A 21,955-nucleotide genomic window follows, 5' to 3' on the forward strand; every position below is an offset into this window, starting at 1 on the left:
CAGGGTTTTTATCATAAATGGGTGTTGAATTTTGTCGAAAGCTTTCTCTGCATCTGTTGAGATGATCATATGGTTTTTCTCCTTCAATTTGTTAATATGGTGTATCACATTGATTGATTTGCGTATATTGAAGAATCCTCGCATCCCTGGGATAAACCCCACTTGATCATGGTGTATGATCCTTTTAATGTGCTGTTGGATTGTGTTTGCTAGTATTTTGTTGAGGATTTTTGCATCTATGTTCATCAGTGATATTGGCCTATAGGATAGGTGTTAGCTCTTCTCTAAATGTTTGATAGAATTTGCCTGTGAAGCCATCTGGTCCTGGGCTTTTGTTTGTTGGAAGATTTTTAATCACAGTTTCAATTTCAGTGCTTTTGATTGGTTTGTTCTTATTTTCTATTTCTTCCTGATTCAGTCTTGGCAGGTTGTGCATTTCTAAGAATTTGTCCATTTCTTCCAGGTTGTCCATTTTGTTGGCATAGAGTTGCTTGTAGTAATCTCTCATGATCTTTTGTATTTCTGCAGTGTCAGTTGTTACTTCTCCTTTTTCATTTCTAATTCTATTGATTTGAGTCTTCTCCCTTTTTTTCTTGATGAGTCTGGCTAATGGTTTATCAATTTTGTTTATCTTCTCAAGGAACCAGCTTTTAGTTTTATTGATCTTCGCTATCATTTCCTTCATTTCTTTTTCATTTATTTCTGATCTGATTTTTATGATTTCTTTCCTTCTGCTAACTTTGGGGGTTTTTTTGTTCTTCTTTCTCTAATTGCTTTAGGTGCAAGGTTATGTTGTTTATTCGAAATGTTTCCTGTTTCTTAAGGTGGGTTTGTGTTGCTATAAACTTCCCTCTTAGAACTGCTTTTGCTGCATCCCATAGGTTTTTGGTCGTCGTGTCTCCATTGTCATTTGTTTCTAGGTATTTTTTTATTTCCTCTTTGATTTCTTCAGGGATCACTTCGTTATTAAGTAGTGTATTGTTTAGCTTCCATGTGTTTGTGTCTTTTACAGATCTTTTCCTGTAATTGATATCTAGTCTCATAGCATTGTGGTTGGAAAAGATACTTGATACAATTTCAATTTTCTTAAATTTACCAAGGCTTGATTTGTGACCCAAGATATGATCTAACCTGGAGAATGTTCCATGAGCACTTGAGAAAAATGTGTATTCTGTTGTTTTCGGATTGAATGTTCTATAAATACCAGTGAAGTCCATCTTGTTTAATGTATCATTTATAGCTTGTGTTTCCTTATTTATTTTCATTTTGGATGATCTGTCCATTGGTGAAAGTGGGGTGTTAAAGTCCCCTACTGTGAATGTGTTACTGTCGATTTCCCCTTTTATGGCTGTTAGTATTTGCATTATGTATTGAGGTGCTCCTATGTTGGGTGCATAAATATTTACAATTGTTATATCTTCTTCTTTGACCGATCCCTTGATCATTGTGTAGTGTCCTTCTTTGCTCTTGGAATATTCTTTATTTTAAAGTCTATTTTGTCTGATATGAGAATTGCTACTCCAGCTTTCTTTTGGTTTCCATTTGCATGGAATATCTTTTTCCATCCCCTTACTTTCAGTCTGTATGTGTTTCTAGGTCTGAAGTGGGTCTCTTGTAGATAGCATATATATGGGTCTTGTTTTTGTATCTATTCAGCCAATCTGTGTCTTTTGGTGGGAGCATTTAGTCCATTTACATTTAAGGTAATTATCGATATTTATGTTCCTATTCCCATTTTCTTAATTGTTTTGGGTTTGTTATTGTAGGTCTTTTTCCTCTCTTGTGTTTCTTGCCTAGAGAAGTTCCTTTAGCATTTGTTGTAAAGCTGGTTTGGTGGTGCTGAATTCTCTCAGCTTTTGCTTGTCTGTAAAGGTTTTAATTTCTCCATCAAATCTGAATGAGATCCTTGCTGGGTAGAGTAATCTTGGTTGCAGGTTTTTCTCCTTTATCACTTTAAATATGTCCTGCCAGCCCCTTCTGGCTTGCAGAGTTCCTGCTGAAAGATCAGCTGTTAACCTTATGGGGATTCCCTTGTGTGTTATTTGTTGTTTTTCCCTTGCTGCTTTTAATATATTTTCTTTGTATAATGTACAGTGAGTGTTTACATTTTCCTGGTTGTCCTAGACACACACACACACACACACACATTTTGCTTGTTTGCATTGGGATCTAAGTAAGCTCCATACATTATGATTGGTTGATATATCTCTTAAGTTTATTTTAAGTCATTTTTCCCTCCGTCCTTGTAAATTTTTGAGTGAAGAATCTGGGTTTGTGTTCCATAAATTTTTTTCACAGCCTGGATTTTGCTCATTCCAGCTCCATGGCATCATTTAGTATTTTCCTGAGAACACATTGTTTCCTTTACATTCACAGATAAGTGTAGAAGGTTGGTTAGACCAAGAATCAGTGTGTTTCACAGAATGCAGTCTATCATAGGAGGTTGTCTTCTTGTGATATTAGCAAATGTTGATGAGCATTGCCTAGATCATTAATTCATTAGGGATTACAAAGTGGTAATATTCAACTTTTGTTACTCCTTTGTTTATTAGGTGGAATACTTCTGTAAAAAGAAACTTCCCCACATCAATGAGGAACAGTTCATATAGGAAAGACAGAATAAATGCATGGTTCTTTCTGATTTTCGAATTTAAAATTTTTCATCTATTTACTGTTTTTTTAAATTGAAATACAGTTGTCCCTTGGTAACTACAGGGGTTTGGTTCCAGGGACCCCCCTGGCCCTCCGCTCGGATACCAAAGTCTATGGATCCTTAAGTTCCTTACATAAAATGGCAAAGTATAGTTGGCTCTCTGTATTTGCAGGTGTGGAACCTGTGGATGCGGATGGCTGACTGTACATTTGACATATAATGTTGTACAGTTTAAGGTGTGTAGCGTGTTAATCTGATGCATTTATATATTTTAATCTGATGGCCATTGTAGTGATAATTAGTCCCTCTATCATATTACATGATGATCCCTTTTTAGTGGTTGGGATTGTTAAATCTAGTCTCTTAGCAAGGTTGATGATTATATAATACATTGTTGTTGTCTGTATTCACTGTACTGTGCATTAGATCTCTAGGGATTATTTACTACCCATTCCAGGTTTGTACCCTTAAACAACATCTGTCCTATCCCCCACTCCCCACCCCCTGGTAACCACTATTTTACTTTCTGTTGTTACAAGTTTGGCTTTTTTAGATTCCACATATACATGATATCATACATTACTTGTCTATCTCTGTCTGACTTATCTCACTCAACATAATGTGTTCAAGGTTCATCCATGTTGAATTTTTGACGTTTTCAAAAGAAAAAATGGATTATCTATCTTCCTTCAGAGGTTTGACTTATGAGACTTATTGGTATGATTATGAATATTTTTGTATGATTCATCAGTAAACATATTTATTTGTGTTTTATTCTGTTGCAGTTATTATCTATACTCATGGTCTAATGGTCCCAGTTTTAGCCAGTGGGAGCTTGTTCAAGTTCTTTTGACAAAATCCAAGTTGTAGTTGATCGCTTCTTTGCTTTCTGGAATGATAAAATGCTCAGATTCGTCTCGTTCATTTCCTGCCCCAGAACTAGAGTCAGCCAAAAAGCTTCACATCTGTTTCATTGGAAAATGATATTTGGAGGTCACAGACGGCACTGGGGGTGCTCTTTGCAACTGCAGTGGACATTATTCACTGGTCTTTAAAGTGGACAGTGTTAGGAAATTTGTTTGTTTTTAAAGATAAAAATACATCATGAATTTTGTCCAGTTAAATAGTACTACAGAAATTTTATTTGACCGTAATGAACTTATACCCATGCCAGAAATTCGACTTCTCAAGTGCACCAGCCTAATTCACACTACACACACAGTCTTAAAATAATGGTGCCAGGATTACCACTAGCAAGATGAGGAACAAAAACAGGTTAAGGTTTTTTAAAATAGTATTTTTTTGTTTGTTTTTAAAGGCATATCCCACTAGAAATGGTAAGAGGCTTAAAGCACTTGAGATGGTTTTTCTTCTCTTTGGTTAGGTACTGACTGGATACAATAGTTTATGTACTTCATTTTAGTGGTTTTTTTTTTTTTTTTTTTAGAGATTGCTTTGTTTAATTTCGTTCATGATTATTTATAATATTTATAGAGTTCCGAAGGCAAAACTGCCATGCCTGGCGTGTTCAGAGATATCTTGCTTCTATCCTTGTCTCCCCCATTCTAGTCCCTCTTTTCCTTAGGTAATAATTACTTTTATATTTAAAAATCTTAACGTTTATCTTTCCTTTATTTTTTCATTTTTAAAATATAAGCAGATGTTAACTTTTTTTATTGCCTCCTTGTGCAAGTGGTAGCATGCTGTATGCATTTTTCTATACCTTACTTTTTTCACTTAGTGATGGGAATCGGCTGTGCTGGAGAGCACTCCATAGTAGTTTATAGAGACAGTCCTTTCTTTTTACAACTAAATAGTGGATCTGTAGCATAGTTTATTCAACTAGTCTCCTAGTGATGGACATTTGGATGGTTTCAAATACATTTGGATAGTTTCAAATACTTTTATAAATAGTGCTACGGTGAGAATCCTTGAGAATTCCTCTTTGAGATGGATTCCTAAAAGTGTGATTGCTAAAAGTGTAAAGAAATTTCACTACTCAGAAAAAAAGCAGTTCTAATATTTTCAAACTGGGATATAAAACATACTCATTATGAACACTGTATTATGTAAAATACCCTTTTACAACAGTTTAAATGGATATGTAGCTTCTATCTTTTTTTAAACATTTATTTATGTATTTATTTGGCTGTGCCGGGTCTTAGTTGCGGCATGAGGGATCTTTTAGTTGCAGCATGTGGGATCTTTTAGATGTGGCACGCAGGCTCTTAGTTGAGGCATGCAAGATCTAGTTCCCTCACCAGGGATGGAACCCAGCCCGCCTGCATTGGGAGCGTGGAGTCTTAACTGCTGGACCACCAGGGAAGTCCCTGTAGCTTCTATCTTTGGTATATCTAATGTATTTAACTGATTTTCTAATTTGAGACAGCTTAATTTCCACTTTTATACTACAATAAAGACTGCTTCAGTGACAGTCATTGTTTATATAAAATAACATATATGTAATATATGTTCTATGAATATATATATTTTGTTGCTATTATTTTCTTTTAATATTCCTGTGTTCATCCAGGTTGAAATAGCCAGTAGAATGATTAATGGTCTGAATCTGACTGGAGATGTGTGAGGGTTCCTGGTTAGGTGGCAGGAGATATAAAATAAAGCATCCCTCCCTGCCTTTTTAACCCCCACCGCCGCCTCCCACCCTCAGTAACACTATTTCCTTTTATAATCTGCTGGTATCCCCAACTCTCTTTCTTTGAATCTAATAATATCATTATTATCTTAATTTGCAGATGGATTCTGACTAGAAATTACAAGGCTCTTGCCAAAGGAACAAGAGGCAGCACATCTGGTTTCCTTAATATTGTGATGGAACTGAAAAAGTGCTGCAACCACTGTTATCTCATTAAACCTCCCGAAGAAAACGAAAGGGAAAATGGACAGGAGATTCTTCTGGTGTGTGCTTACCTTGTTTGTAATTGCTTTCTTAAAGACACTTTAGTTTCTATAGATGCTTTTTATCAAAATGCTCCTTTTCCTCCTTGGTAATTTCAAGGAACATCAAAAGAAGCTTTAAAAACAGGTGAGAAAAGTCAAATAGCTAGGAAAAATCTGGAAAGTATATTGTCACAGATACTAGGTAAAGAGCATTTTAGGAATTGCTTGTCAGCTAGATTGCAGAAGTCTTCCAAAAGCTTAAAGATGATTTTAAAAATATGAACTCTTATTAGAGAGGAAGAGCAGATTGAAGTATGCTTTTGAACATGATGATTAGAATGTCTTTTCAATCTTCAGTCCTTGATCAGGAGCAGTGGGAAGCTGATTCTATTAGATAAACTGTTGACAAGACTTCGAGAAAGAGGGAACAGAGTCCTTATCTTCTCTCAGATGGTGAGAATGTTGGATATCCTGGCTGAGTACCTGACTATTAAGCACTATCCTTTCCAGGTGAGGATGCTTGGTACTTGGGGTCTCTCCCGTCCTCCTTTCCTCACTCCCTCCCTCTAGGTTGTATGCTTTGCTTGCTAAATTATCCTAAAGGAGAAAACAAGAGTTTTCTTGTTTGAAACAAATTGAGATTAAGGTTCCAGGCGGGTCTTAATTTTTACTACCATGCCTTTAGGCTACCCTGTAATGAACAAGATCATGGGAGATTATTCTTTTTTGGTGGGCGAGGGATGGGGATTAGAGAAAGGAAAATTGGGCAAGAGAAGTGTTGTTAGATGGTATCTTACATCTCTGAGCCTGTGGTAAAAGTAGCGAGGAAGGAAGTGTGAACCTGATGACAGAAGCCCAAATCCTAAGAAAGAAAGAAAAAGAGAGGTGACAGTGTTTTATATTTCACCCCAAAGGAAGCTGACCCTGGCCGTGAGGCTGGGGAACTCAGGAGAGCAGTATACTTGAAACCTTGCTCGTCCCTGAATATACTTTGCAGAATTATAATTTTGGGTTTTTGTCTTCATTCATTAATCTCTTGTAAGATGAGAAAAATAAGGGGGAAAAAGTTTCTTCAGCATAATATTTTTCTACGTGTTAGACAATGGGAAACTTATCTCTGATTTATTTATAGACGTGTGCAATTTACCTTGACCTTTGGCCTAATATTTTTATAATGCCTTGATTTTTTTTTTAATTAATTAATTTTATTTTTGGCTGTGTTGGGTCTTTGTTGCTGCACACGGGCTTTCTCTAGTTGGGGCGAGCGGGGGCTACTCTTCGTTGCGGTGCGTAGGCCTCTCATTGCAGTGCGTAGGCCTCTCATTGCAGTGGCTTCTCTTGTTGCGGAGCGCAGGCTCTAGGTGCACAGGCTTCAGTAGTTGTGGCACATGGGCTCAGTAGTTGTGGCCTGTGGGCTCTAGAGTGCAGGCTCAGTAGTTGTGGCACACGGGCTTAGTTGCTCTGCAGCATGTGGGATCTTCCTGGACCAGGGCTCGAACCCGTGTCCCCTGCGTTGGCAGGTGGATTCTTAACCACTGTGCCACCAGGGAAGCCCTGCCTTGCATTAAATAAACTTTTTCTTTAATTTTGGATGGACTCATGCAGTTATGCTGATACTGAAGATACTTGAAGGCAGTGATTCTCTCTAAGAAGGCCAAGCTTTAAAACTCAGTAACAGGTTTTCTTTCAGCATACCCTGAAAGGTGTTGTTATATCCACAATACTTTGTGTGGTCTTTCAGCAGTTGTCTTAGAATACAGTTAAATACTGTGGTTGTTACCAAAAATAGCGCAGTACAGAGAGTCAGTGATCTCTCAGTACATCTGACCCCTGGGAGCTTTCAGGTCTAGCTCCTCATTTGGGTATCAAGTAAAATAAGAATACATTACTTTTCTCTCTAGGGAATGAGTAGTCTGGTGTCCACTCAGGTTATCATGCCTAATGTCTTCTTTTAGAATATTGAAAAGAGGGCATTTGCGTTTTCTCATTTCAAATACTGGTTGTGAACCTGCCGTTTAGACTTATCTTTGGGTCAAGGCTCTCAGTAGAGTTGGTAGTCAGAAAGAAGAAAGGGGGTTCCCGTGTGTGATTCTACCTGTGATCAGGTGGCTCTGGGTTTGGTGGACAGAGCGCCGAGCTGTAGGTCCTTCCATAGACTCCACCCCTCTCCTGTCACTGATCACTGGTCAGCTGACATCTGCCTGGTCAGTTTTGCCTTCGGTAAAATGATGTAGTTTATCTCAAGTGGTGATTAAGGGGAAGTAATGTGAAAATGATTTTAAAGAGTGAGAAATGCTTTATATACAGCATACAAGTAGTAATTCTTCAGTATTTACATATTATATGGTTTCTCTATGGTGACATGGTTTTGGACGTAGAACTGACATATAGTCTAATGTAAGAATTGTATGTGCTAGTAAATGCCAGAGGCTCTCTTGAAGATACATTTTGGCTGTTTGAACACTTTGCTCTGATTTTAGAGTGTAATTTTCAGAAAAGCTGGGATATATGACTCACTTAATTTTAACGTTTTCAATATTATGGGAAAATGTTTTCCAAACAAAGTTATGTAAATAATTTTTTGGTTTATGGAGCACTTAATAACAGGGCAACTTTTAGCCATGTAGCTAAGGAGCACCATTTTCCTGCAGGAGCTAATTATGAGGTGACCAGTGGTACTATTTCCTAATCTCTTTGGTACCCACAGATGTAGAAGCAGACAAAGCCTCTAAGCACAGCTTGGGTTGCCACCTTTCTCCTTATGTCCTGGTGGCCATTCTGATCCTTGGATAAACCTAGATGGCCCATAGAATCAGAAGCTTCTGACCTTGAGTTTGTAACCGGAGAGCTTGGGGCAAAGTTGGGTGTGCTGCTGAAGCACAGCCCCTGGACAGCACTTTGCCAGTGTGTTCTGGTTATTTTTACTCAGTGGGTGTTGGAGTGATGAAGGTTACAAGTCTGGTGTTCTATTTTGAGTGTAGCTGATCTTCCTACCTTATGATTCTCTTATGGTTTATTTTTACAGCGTCTGGATGGTTCCATCAAGGGAGAAATCCGAAAACAGGCACTGGACCACTTCAATGCAGATGGGTCTGAGGTATAGCATGCATGGCTTTGTTATTTGGGCAGCTTGGGCTCTGTATCAAGGGGAAAGTCTTTCTAGCTTAATGTATTCTGTTTCAGAAACATTTCACAGTGCAACTCTCCTACCTGATAAGGGAAGGAGAAATCACTAAAGATGCCTCTTAATTTTGTTGTTTGTCAATCCAGAAAAGCATATGCATGCTTGTTTATCTCCCCTGGTCTGGATTAATGACAGAGTAGTCCCGGTATCAACTGAGGGTTCTCTGGTGGCTTTCAGATGCCAAATTTCTGGGCCTAGAAGAACCGCAAGGCGAGGGTTGGGGAGGGCTGGCTGGTAGGATTAATTTTGACATGTATGTTACATCAGAAGGTTCTGATCTATACTTTTTTTGGTGACTTGAGTCTTAAAAAGTATGTTTTCTATGTCTCAGATTTGTTGGACCCCGGTAGGATGTGACTTAATTCCCTTGCTTGGGCTAATAGCAACATTGGTTAATCTGTTAAGTATCCAACTTGAATTTGACATTATAAAGTATTTTGTTTTTAAGGTACATGTGGAAGAGCACTTAGGACAAGTTAGAAACCGTGGTAACCTTGTAATTTGCGCATATCAAACTATTAAATACCATGGGATGTGAGAGAAGAGGCGAAAAGAAGTTTAGTGTAAGTAAGGCTATAGTGGTGTGAGGAGTTAAGAAAGCCGTAGTGAGGGCCAGAGGTAGAACTAGAAGTGTTTTGGAGAGAACGTTAGAGCTTCTGAAGTCTGGGCCACTATTCTGTATAGATAGACCAGGCTTAACTTTCTGCTTTCTCAAGAGCTTTGAACACTCTTAATGTCTGTCTGTCACTCCAGAACGGTATGACTCCTGCCCCTTGAATAGCACATAAGCCTAGTTAGACTATGGTATTCTGCCTATTTCTCCAGCCTAAAATTTTAGTTCTCCTTGAGGAATTTTGGGCACTAATCTCTTCAGAACCAAGGCTCTGAATGGTCAAGGAGAAGAGGAATGTAATTACTAAAAACATTGATAACCATCTAATTCCATCCCCCTCTCTCTCCTTCCTATTTTCTCAACTGTAAAAGCACCAGGATGCCCTACTTCACAATCCTGCTGTGACGACTAAGTGCAATACTCCACACATAGCACTGAGCGCAGGGCCTGGTACATAGCAAGCACCCCATCAGTGTTACCTGTTTCTCTTCTTCAGTATTTGTTGAGATTGGTTTTGTGGTCCCTACTATTAGTTTAAAACACAGTGTGAGTTGAATGTTTCATATCGCCCTTTCTCAAGAAAAAGCTAAAGTGGCTTTCTTCGTAGTTCTGTTGATTCCCCTGTCCGATGGCTAGATATAGAGTAGAGATTCTTTACCATTTTCTGCAGCTCTGAGGTTTTTTTTTAATTAATTTAAAAAATTACTTTATTACTGGGGGAAAGTATTTTAAACACATTTAGAAATTTTGGAAGATGGTGAAGAGTATAAAGAAGAAATACTATACAAAGAAGAAAACTTCCATCCCAGAGAAAGCTTGCTATTCACATTATTTGGGTGCGTTTCCATTCACCCTGGAAGAAACCCTTTGTTTCTTTCTGTGTTTGCCCAATTGGGATCATGCTGCATATAGTTTTGTGCTTGCCTTTCATTCAAAATTCTACTCTGAGCCTTTTCCCGTGTCATTAAATATTTAAAAAAACTAATTTCTAATATTTTCTCATGCCTGTTCCATCATTTATTTGACCATTTTATTGTTCTCAGATGTTTAGCTAGGATATGAGCATATAAAAAAGATTTTTGATACATTTTGCTAAATCACTCTTTCCAAACAATTTATATTCATAATGTTTATGTATGAATATTTCCATTTTACCATTTGATAATAGGCACAAATATCTTAATATAATTCATATTGTCTTTGATAAAGAGTGACATTGAAAATATTTCTTATGATCATTCAGACCCCAGATTTCATTTAAGTTTTAGGTGTCTCATTCTCAAGTGTTTACCTGCAGGCTTCTCTTCAGAGCGTGGTGTTGCTTGGTATCTCCGCCAAGGCTCACAGACTATGCTTCAGCCCCCCTGTTAATCAGTTCTTTATTGGAATTGTTTAAAGCTCTTGTGAGACAGCTCTCTCCATTTTTATTTCTATGGCATAATGTTGGTGAATGCGACTGTTATTTAGAATGTGGAGACCTTTTCATTGCATCTGTGTATATGTGTTAAATACACCCATTTATCAAAGTGTAACTCAGAACTACCAGTTTTTGAGTGCCATTTCCATGCCAGAAAGGTGTCAGTCTTTGATACATGACCAGATTCCCTGGAAATAGAAATCTGTCTGGCTTTGGTTTTCTCTGGCTCAGAGTTTATTCTCTGCCTCCTGCCCATTTTTTTCCTGAGCACTCAGATGCAGGCTGGTGTACTGTTCCTGCGCGGTCTCTATTATTGCTGTGGAAACTGGAATATGTCAGTGCCTGGGTCTTTCCCACACACTGCTGTTCGGCCACACCTGCTCTGGTTTTCTTTGTGCATGTTCCGTGGTGATTGAGGATCCTGTGCTGTCCAGTGGTTCAGTCATGTGATCTCTTAGTACAGTGTTTCTGTATTCCTCACCAGCCTAACAAATGAATGGACATTTACCCAATAAAGTCTCCTTGCTCATACTGACTGCCTTACATGGCATAATCCACCTTTACCCAGGAAATAAGTATCTAAGCAACTTGCTGAAACGATCCTCATGATAATTAAGTTTGTCTGGTTTCTGTTAACTGCTTGTATACTAGTTTTAGCCAGGAGAGAACACCAATTCTTTTGCTCCTATTGCCTTATCAGATTCTACTTTACTCCTTAGTTCATTGCACTGACTCTCTCTTAATCAAATGAAAATTCACTCTGCCATCAAGTCCCTGACATTCTTGTAGCCTCCATAAAGTTTGTCCATCATATCTCACTTTTCTTCACACCTGCAGGGGTTTCCAGGTATAAGGGCTTATTGGACTGTGAAACTGTTTCTGAGAAGGCCACTGCATAAAGTAGTATATTGCATTGTGTACAGGACTTCTGTTTCCTGCTCTCGACAAGGGCTGGTGGCCTGGGAATCAATTTGGCTTCAGCGGACACAGTTGTCATCTTTGATTCTGACTGGAACCCCCAGAACGACTTGCAGGCACAAGCCCGAGCCCACAGAATTGGTCAGAAGAAGCAGGTCAGTGGAGAGGGGCCTCTAGTTATGGCTTGGAGGGGAAGGGGCAGGGGAGGTTATTCAGCCCTTTCAGGATGTTTGTAAAATGCTTTTTTTTTTTTTCCTGTTTTGTCTTCATTTCCCCAAGGGTAGATGTCTGTTTGTTAATTAGTACAGAGAAGCTGTCTTTGGGGCTGAGATGAGCTTATAGATATGAAACTATTCTCTTTTGCTGTTTGAAAAGTATATCACCAGTAACTTTCTGGCTTACTCAAAGGTATATGATGAATAGACTTAGAATTGAAATTTTCCATCTATTTTATTATGGAAAAGTTGTTTAAATATTCTAACATTGTTCAAGATGGTCTACTTTTATTACACACGACCAGTATTAGCTCTGTGGTATGTTGGAAACGTACACACTTGTTTCCTTCGTAGATGAATTTCAAAGTCTGCTCTAGTACTGGGTACCTCTTTAAGTTTCATGTGTGGCCAAAGTTTCAGTTTCAATGAGACAGATCATTCTTTAGCAGCATTTTTATTGTTAGAACAAGGCTATAATAATTCCTTAGAGGCTATTTAAGAATGTAACATGCTGCAAATAGTAAAAATATTGCATGTACAATACTTAAGCTGTCTGCTTGGATGGATGGCTTACAAGTGGTACGTCATAGCAGAGAACAAATATTTTTTTATTTTCCCCCTTGGTTTTAGGCAGAGGTAACTTTTTTGTATGTGTGATCAGGCATAAGCATAACATTTCCTTTTCCTACAGGTAAATATTTACCGCTTGGTTACAAAGGGGACCGTGGAGGAAGAGATCATAGAACGGGCCAAAAAGAAGATGGTATTGGACCATCTGGTGATTCAGCGCATGGATACCACTGGCCGGACAGTTCTGGAAAACAACTCTGGAAGGTCCAAGTAAGTGCCAGAAAGATGGGAGAGGTAGCAGAGTCAATTTTATGTCAACATTTGGTATAATTCATTTTTCTAATAGGATGCTTTACAATAGACATTAATTACCTGGGAAAGGCCAAGCCAAAACTGCAAGAAGATGGCATTTTCATTTTATTTTGCTCTCCCTGTTTCTCCTTCTTCTTCGGTTTCTTTTTTTTGTCCATATCAGCTCTTTTCTTATGTGCCCTCTCTCTTTCTTTCCTGCCCTCCTCTCTTGCCTTTTGCTTTTGGCTCTGCCTGTGACATATGACACAGCAGCAGCAGTGGCAGCTGTGTGCTCCCCATTGGGCTTTCATCCTGGCACAATGTTGCCTTGGACTTTTCAGCAGTGAGAATGCACCAGATTGAATTGGTATCTGTTTCTTGGTCAAAATGTTTGTGTGGAGATTATCTTTCCTATTGAAAACAGAAGGCTATAAAAGGAAAGTAGTTAAGTTTTAGTTGGCTTTATTTGGAAACACAACTATTTCTCTTAGAGAGTTTACATTTTGACCAAATTGTTGAGTATCTTCTGAGGCAGTCCTCCAACTTGTGTTACAGGTGAGATCAAATGAGCCCTTCCTAATTAGATGATAATAATTTTCCATTAAAGAGGAAACTAGGCAGAAAAAGCTTGTTCTTTTATTTTGGACCAGAGATGAGGAGTTTGAAAATTCATGGTGAATGATAGCTTTCTGAGTCAAAGGACAAAGAGAGAACTCCCTTCTCTCATGTTGCTAATTATCTTTCTTGCTTAACCATGTAACAGATGAATCAACAGGAAAATGCTTGATTTCTTAGTCTTTTGTTACGTTAGGTTTACCACTGCAGACTCATCCTGTGGATTAAAAAACATGAAATATTTGTGAGATCATTTTTCTTGTGGAAGAATTTATATCTTCACCAGTAATTTGACCTCTTTATGAAGAATAGATATTTAGAACTCCATAGAGGTTATCTGACATTCCTAAAAGATTACAACTACACTTTATTTCTGCAGTTCAAATCCTTTTAATAAAGAAGAGCTGACTGCGATTTTGAAATTTGGAGCAGAGGATCTCTTCAAAGAACTCGAAGGGGAGGAATCAGAGCCTCAGGTAGTCAACAATAAGGGAAAAAAATTTCTTGATAAGTATCATCTGTGAGAGTCTGAAATTTTCTGGAAGCGATTCTGAGTCAGGCTTTTATAAGGAAATAGTAGTTACTTGCAGAACATAGTTTCTCTTTTTTTCTTACAGGGCTAAAAGCTCTTACTAAATTGACTAGGAAAGAATGAGAAAAGCATTTGAGGATTTTGTCTTTGGTTTTTTTTATTCCAATTTTATTTCTCGTAATTTCTGAAGTTTCATCTTATCATTTGTATAAATAGTAGTTTGAAACATTAGATGTAAAGGACATGAAACTGAGAGTGTAAAAGAAAATGGAATATCAGAGAAGAGAGTTGGTTTATTTGCACCAGTCATTTTCAGTAAATGCTTACACTGCTTGCCTTTTTACCATGTTTGTGTTGCTCTTGTTCTTTTAGGAAATGGATATAGATGAAATTTTGCGCTTGGCTGAAACCAGAGAGAATGAAGTCTCAACAAGTGCAACAGATGAGCTTCTGTCACAATTTAAGGTATGAAAATCATTGTCTGAGAAAGTCTTTGGCATTGATTCATGAACCAATAATAAGTAATGCCTGTCAGTACTTTCTGGGTGCAAGGGACTCTGCTTTTCTATTTACCGAAGTTGACTCATACCCCTCAAAATCATTCTCTAGAGTTCCAAGTATGATGTGGGTATAGACCATATAGTCCTCCCCATGAGGGTCACCACTGAAGTGGTCCATCCTGCCCAGATTCAGTGGGTAGAGGAAAAGAAGTCGCTGTGACAAGGGCTGAGAATAAGCTGTCAGTGGGATAGGTGGAGAACTTGGTAGTGTGGAGCTCTGGGAGGGGTGGAGAGGTTGTAGGAGAGACATTAATAGAATCATAAGAAAGAGAGGTCAAAGGTATGAAAATCGAAGGTGACAGTTGGGAAGCTCTTGACTTGGTGGGATTTTTTTTTAAGGACAGTTATGGGGTAGTTAGTGGTATTTGATAGAAAATTAAATGAGATCAGGACTAAATGCAGAAGCTGGGTACCTGATGAGTAGGAGATGACAGCATTGAGTATAGAGATTATTAAAAAGCTTAGTGAAGAGAACAGTGAAAGTAATTTATGAGGATAGAAGGATCAAGGAAGGCAAAGTTTTTTAAAGGTGTTACCACGTTTCTAGGTTGAGGAAAGAAATTGAGAATAGGGAAATACTGAAGGTTCTAAGGAAAGAAGGAAAATTTGGTTACACATTGCCCAGGAGGAGACTGGAACAGATATAATCAAAAGCACAGATGGAGGAACTTGCCTTTGAAAGAAAAAGGAAAGTATACACTTCAGGGAATAGAGGGGAGAGAAGATGTAGGAGTTCCAACTGGTGACCTTAATTACCAGTAAATTAAGTGAGGTGTTTGCTGAGAAGTGGAAAAGATTTGGGATAGTCCCATCCAGGGGCCAGGAGTTGCCAGGAGGAACTTGGTTTAGGGTGTAGAGCTGAATTTAAAAGATGGGGCTTCACATTAGAGCCAGTCAGCAGGATCATATGACTTGCTCCAGAAATACTTGAGGTCAGAGAAGTTGAATCAGTTGGCCATCCCAAGGTGGGAGAATTGGCTTGGGAGGCATCGAAGAGTCATCAAAGTGGCAAAAGTTTCCCAGATTCCAGTGAGAACTTGGTTGAATGGATTCATCATGGTTTGGTTCCATGGTTAGAGAAGCAGGGAAGACCTGGAGGTTACATTGATGGTTATGTGTGGTAGACCCATAAGGGCTGAGGAAGAAGTGTTTGAAAGGAAGCATTATTTTGTGATGAAGTCCAAGGTTGGCCACAGGTAGAAGTTGTCTTAGTGGAAGAAAAAGGAAGGAGTTGAGTGGATCACAGAGCTCTAGGATCAGAGTTAATGTGTCTATGGATGCAGAGGATGGAGGTGAATTGTTAGTGTTTCAACTGGATTTCACTTCTATGGCTACTGCTCCCTTCTTAAACAGAAGTAATCTTCATGATGGTGTCCTGGTCTAAATATATTAAATATTTGATACGAAATAAATGGAATATTCTTCCAGGTTTGTTTCAGTTTTTTGCATTTTGTGTTCTTGTTTTTATTCCTAAGACTAACGTGCAGTTTTGAGCATATGAAATTCTTACAGACCTTTAGCTTCTATACTTTTGATAAAAATGAATAAGGTAACCAATAGCTACTGCTTTGAGTTACGGGTTGTTTCAAATGAGCTCTATTCAGTAGCGATTTATAATGTATAGGACTGTGAGTTTGTAATGGATTAGTATTAGGTTTTCAAATGTTATAATCTAAATAAATCTAAAATTTCTAATTAGTACATTAGAAAGTGTGTATGATTTAACAGCAAATCTTTCAATAAAACTTATAATAAGGCAGTTTGTAGCTTTATATCTTTCCCTGTTTTTCAGTAAAATTTCTGATGAACTTTAGGATTTGGCAAGTAGATTTTGTTGGGGGGGCGATAAGGGAGCGATGAGTAGAAAATTGATTATTTGATTATGTAATATCACAGGAGTCCTATTATCATTCATAGCATGTTAGATTAAAAACAGTGCTTGAGTTGGTGTGTTAGTAGATGGTGTTTGGGAAATAGGGAAATGTCAGACAATGGGTTGTCCATTTGTTTTAAGGTTGCCAACTTCGCAACAATGGAGGATGAAGAAGAACTAGAAGAGCGTCCTCACAAGGACTGGGATGAGATCATTCCAGAGGAGCAAAGGAAGAAAGTAGAGGAGGAAGAGCGGCAGAAAGAGCTGGAAGAAATTTATATGTTGCCTCGAATTCGGAGTTCCACTAAAAAGGTGATCAAGTAACATGAAAGATATGGAAGTATTGATACTTCTTATTTTGTTCACCTTATGTTGTTGTCCGGATGTGTGGAGGGTTCCAGGGTAGAGTTATAGGAAACCTAGCAGAGGGAAATGGAAAAATGCACAAGGCTCACGCGCATACCTATGAGCCATTTGATCTTTGCAGATTGGCTCTTTGTGAGATGGCTGGACAGGATTTGAGTTTGACAGAGTTTACATTTTGCCCTTGAGATTAGAACCAGTAAGTCTAAGAGTTTGGTTCTAATTGGCAAGGCCTTTGACTTTCAGAGTCAAACCTCTTTTCACCTTTAAGTGTTTGTTTATAGCACTTGGCATAAATACTTAGTAAGAGATTATATAAAGGTGCTTCCGTTTACAAAGCTCTATCATAGGCACTATCTAATTTGATTTTTGCAACAACATTTAAGTAGATAGACTGTTTTATTACCCAGTTGTTGGAGATAACAGACTCAGGCTTGTCTGAGATCCTAGTAAATCAGTATTAGCTAATAGTAGCTATCACTGAGTATTCCCTGTATGTCAGGCATAAGTTCGTGCTTTTCCACTTACTGACTCATTTAATTCGTATGAAAACCCTGTATTATAGGTGCTATTGTCCCCATTTTACAAATGGAAAACAAAGGCATGAAGGAGTAAAGTAATTTGCCCAAGGAAGTAAGCATGAAGCCACAATCCAAATATTTTTATTCCAGTTTACTTAATGACGTTACAGTATGTCTCTGGCAGAGTGACTATCCCAAGCAGGTCTTCTTTCATCACATGCCGTCTGCCTCCTTCTTTCTTAAAGGGAAATTGACTTGCCTGATACGATGGGAAGTTCTGAGTATTAAGGAGTTAAGATGGGCTGGTCTTAGTCCTTAGATCTCTTGGACCTGGCACTTGCTACAATGTGACTTTGCCTTTTCAGGCTCAGACAAATGACAGTGACTCTGATACTGAGTCTAAGAGGCAGGCGCAGAGATCCTCTGCCTCTGAGAGTGAGACAGATGACTCTGATGACGACAAGAAGCCCAAGCGCAGAGGGCGCCCCCGAAGTGTGCGGAAGGACCTCGTGGAGGGATTCACTGATGCCGAGATCCGGAGGTTAGTGGGGGCTCTGCTCTCCTTCCCCCTCACATTTGGAAGGACATGCTGTAAGCCTCAGGTTGATGGATCCCTGACATTGATGACAGGGAGGTCAGAGGAAGGCAAGGGGGACTGAGTCATGCTCCAAGGCCCCAGGATGATTCTCCCTTCTCCAAGGTTTTCCTCAGTTGAGCTCTTTCTTTTTGTTTACTTCTTGTTCTGGGTTCTGAACATTTCACAAAGGAAGTCCAGCCAAGAGGAAAGAGGCTGTTGGAGGTAAACTTGGGCTGAAACTTTCTTTTTTGTTTTTATTGAAGAATATGAATAAATACATACATACATATGTATCAATGTGTATAAAAGAAATGGTATACATATAAAAAATTAAAGTAGTACAGATAATCCCAGTTTACTTTCCATCAGTGTTAGTGCTGATATCAGTTTGGTTTATTGGTATATACAACATACCGTTCTGCAGCTTCTTGTCACTTATAACCAATTTTAGGCATCTTTCTATGTCAGTACTTACTACACATTTGTTGGTGTCTGATTCACACCCCTTTTCCCTCCAGAAAAATCTAAAATTATTGCTTCCAAACCACTTTTCCCCTAGCTGCCATGTTATTTTTTTAAAAAGCTGAAGAAAGTAGAAAATATGAAAATGATTAACTTTATGGTCTAACCCAAATTTTAACTATTATCAGATAGTCCTTTTAGGTCAGTATTTGAAATCACAAGGTCTTTGTTTCCCACTAAATGTTGTACCTGTTCTTTTATTCTTTCTTTGTTCAATTTATTATGGAAAAATGTAAATGTATACAAACATTGATAGAATATTAGCACACCCCCTCCCCGGGTATTATTTTAACCATTATGAGTTTGTAGTCAATCTTGTGTGTGTGCCATATTTCTATTTTCCCCTACCCTCAGTGTTATTTTGAGAAGAATGTATATTCTGCTGCAGTTGAGTGGAGTGTCCTATAGATGTTTTTTAAGTCTATTTGGTTTACTGTTGTTCAGATCTTCCATTTCCTTATTGATCTTCTGCCTGATCTATCCATTATTGGAAATGGGGTATTGAAGGCTCTGTTATTGCTGTATTGTTTATTTCTCCCTTCTGTTCTGTCAGTTTCTGCTTCATATGTTTTGGGCCTCTGCTGTTAGGTGTGTATGCTTTATAATCTGTTGTCTTGATGAATTGACCGTTTTCTCATTATAAAATGTCCTTCTTTGTCTCTAGTAACAATTTATGTCTTAAAGTTTATAACTTGGTTAGATATTAGTGTAGACACTCCAACTCTCTTTTGGTATTGTATGTGCAGTATCTTTTACCTTTTTTATTTCAATCTATTTGTGTCTTTGAATCTAGCTTGCAACTCTTGTAGGTAGTATATAGTTAGGTGTTTTTAAAAAATCCATTCTGTTGATCTCTTCCTTTTGATTGAAGTCTTTAAACCATTTACGTTTAATGCAGTTACTTATAAGATAGAATTTATGTCTGCATTTTGCCGTTCATTTTTTATGTCTTGGGTCTTTTTTGTTCCTTTATTCCCCCATTACTGCCTTCTTTTGTATTACATATTTTTTAGTATACTATTTTAATTCTCTTGTTTCTTTTATATTTTAAAAGTTATTTTCTTAGTGGTTTCCCTGGAGATTATAATTTTTTTTTAATGAATTTATTTATTTTTGGCTGTGTTGGGTCTTGGTTTCTGTGCGAGGGCTTTCTCCAGTTGCGGTGAGCGGGGGCCACTCTTCATCGCAGTGCACGGGCCTCTCACTGTCGCGGCCTCTCTTGTTGAGGAGCACAGGCACCAGACGCACAGGCTCAGTAGTTGTGGCTCACGGGCCTAGTTGCTCCGCAGCATGTGGGATCTTCCCAGACCAAGGCTCGAACCCGTGTCCCCTGCATTAGCAGGCAGATTCTCAACCACTGTGCCACCAGGGAAGCCCCCTGGAGATTATAATTTAATGTTTTAACTTAGAACAGTTTAGTTTGGACTAATACCACCTTAATTTCAGTGGTATTCTAAAACTTTACTCCAGTTTAGGTACATTTTTTCCCCCTCTTTTGTGCTTTTATTGTCACACAGATTATATCTTTATACTTTATAAGCCCACCAACACAGTTTTATAATTATCGCCTTATGCAGTTGATAGTTAAAGTCATTTAGGAGAAGAAAAGAGTTACTGACAAAAATACATATACACTGTCTTTTTATCTACTTACTCAGGTATCCTCCTGAGGCTCTTATTTATTCATGTGGATTTGAGTTACTGTTTCATGTCTTTTCATTTCTGCCCAGAGTACTCTCCTTAGTATTTCTTTCAGGGCAGGTCTGCTAGCAACAAATTCTGTCTTTTTATTTATCTAGGAATGTCTTAATTTCTCCTGTGTTTTTGAAGGCTAGTCTTTATTCTTTTTCTGTGTTTCACATTGGATAATCTCAGTTGACCTATCTTTTTTTTTTTTTTTTAAACGCATCTCTTGTTGTTTTTTTTTTATTTTTGTCTGTGTTGTGTCTTCGTTGCAGCAAGCAAGGGCTACTCTTTTTTTTTTTTTAATTAATTAATTTATTTATTTATCTTTGGCTGTGTTGGGTCTTCGTTTCTGTGCGAGGGCTTTCTTTAGTTGCGGCGAGCAGGGGCCACTCTTCATCGCGGTGCACAGGCCTCTCACTGTCGCGGCCTCTCTTGTTTTGGAGCAGAGGCTCCAGACGTGCAGGCTCAGTAGCTGTGGCTCATGGGCCCAGTTGCTCCACGGCGTGTGGGATCTTCCCAGACCAGGGCTCAAACCCATGTCCCCTGCATTGGCAGGCAGGTCATCAACCACTGCGCCACCAGGGAAGGAGGGCTACTCTTCATTGCGGTGCGTGGGCTTCTCATTGTGGTGGTTTGTTGCAGAGCACAGGCTCTAGGTGCGCGGGCTTCAGTAGTTGCAGCATGTGGGCTCAGTGGTTGTGGCACGCGGACCCTAGAGCACATGGGCTTCAGTAGTTGTGGCGCACGAGCTTAGCTGTTCCTCAGCATTTGGGATTTTCCCAGACCAGGGATCAAACCTGTGTCCCCTCTATTGGCAGGCGGATTCTTAACCACTGTGCCACCAGAGAAGTAAGTCCCTCAGTTGACCTATCTTTTAACTGATTTTTTTTCTTCTGTTAATTCATATCTAATCCTGAGCCTCTCTAGTGATTTTTTTCATCTTATTGTACTTTTCAACTCCAGAATTTATATTTGACTCCTTTATTAATTTCTGTCTCTGTTGATATTCTCCATTTGGTGATATATTATTCTCAAATTTTCTTTTAATTTGTCAGACATGGATTCCTTTAGTTCTTGTATATATTTATAATAGTTGATTAAAACCTTTGTCTAATAAGTTCAACTTCTGGACTTCCTCAGGGTCTATTTCCATTGAAAACCATCTTCCTTCCCTGTATAGGGACCATACTTTCTTGTTTTTTGTAATTTTTTGTTGAAAACTAGACATTTTAAGTAATACAATGTGGCAAGTCTGGAAATCAGATTCCCCCTGCCAACATGAGTTTTTTGTGTTTGCTGTTTGTTGTTGTTGCTGTTTGTTTAGTAACTTTTCTGGACTAGTTCTGCAAAGTCTGTCTTCTCTGTCTTTTGAAGTCTCTGCTCATTTAGCTTAGTGGTCAGCTAATGATTGGACAGAGACTTCCTTAAACACCTTAAGTCTACCAACCAGTAAATCTACCAACCTTTGCTGAAGGGCTGCTTGGGTATTTTGGGGATGTCTTCAATGTTCTGGTAGGCAGTTTACAGCTCTGCCTTAGCCTTCAGTTCCTGTTTGTGCAGAGCCTCAATGCCAGCCAGAGGTGAGAGATTCACAGCTCCTCAGGTCTTCTCTGTGCCTGCACATAGCCCTGCATATATGCAGCCTTCTAGATACCCAGGAATATGCCTGAGCTTTTCAAAGACCCCTGTGCACATCTTTTCCCCCAGGTTTTTCCATTGCAGTTTTTGGTCAGCCTGTTCATATTGCCAACTTATAATGCTGCCTCAGGCAGCTGTGGTGTTAAACCTTTGCCTCTAATTGTTTTTTGACCGATGAACTACAGACAGTGTTCTTCATACAGAGTCAGGTCAAATGAAGACAAGTCTGAGAATGGAGCTTCTCAGGGTGCTGTCAGTCAGGTCAAAATAGCACTGTTCTCTGGGGAAAGAGCTTTGGGGGAGCTC

General features: G+C 38.7%; 1 protein-coding gene across 4 annotated transcripts in view; it reads left to right on the forward strand.

The window, feature by feature from the left end:
- CHD2 (chromodomain helicase DNA binding protein 2) overlaps positions 1–21,955 on the forward strand; it is a 142,107-nt gene that overhangs the window by 75,965 nt on the left and 44,187 nt on the right. For all 4 annotated transcript variants that reach the window (XM_029237987.1, XM_029237988.1, XM_029237989.1 and 1 more), the window contains 9 exons: positions 5,410–5,572; positions 5,912–6,064; positions 8,580–8,651; positions 11,692–11,841; positions 12,593–12,741; positions 13,757–13,853; positions 14,282–14,374; positions 16,484–16,654; positions 17,592–17,767. In XM_029237987.1, the coding sequence (XP_029093820.1) occupies positions 5,410–5,572; positions 5,912–6,064; positions 8,580–8,651; positions 11,692–11,841; positions 12,593–12,741; positions 13,757–13,853; positions 14,282–14,374; positions 16,484–16,654; positions 17,592–17,767 (1,224 nt within the window). The remainder of the gene's footprint in view (positions 1–5,409; positions 5,573–5,911; positions 6,065–8,579; positions 8,652–11,691; positions 11,842–12,592; positions 12,742–13,756; positions 13,854–14,281; positions 14,375–16,483; positions 16,655–17,591; positions 17,768–21,955) is intronic.

This window comes from Monodon monoceros, unplaced genomic scaffold (genome assembly GCF_005190385.1).
Source record: "Monodon monoceros isolate NGI ecotype Baffin Bay Population unplaced genomic scaffold, NGI_Narwhal_1 Super_Scaffold_21, whole genome shotgun sequence".
Taxonomy (NCBI): Eukaryota; Metazoa; Chordata; class Mammalia; order Artiodactyla; family Monodontidae; genus Monodon; species Monodon monoceros.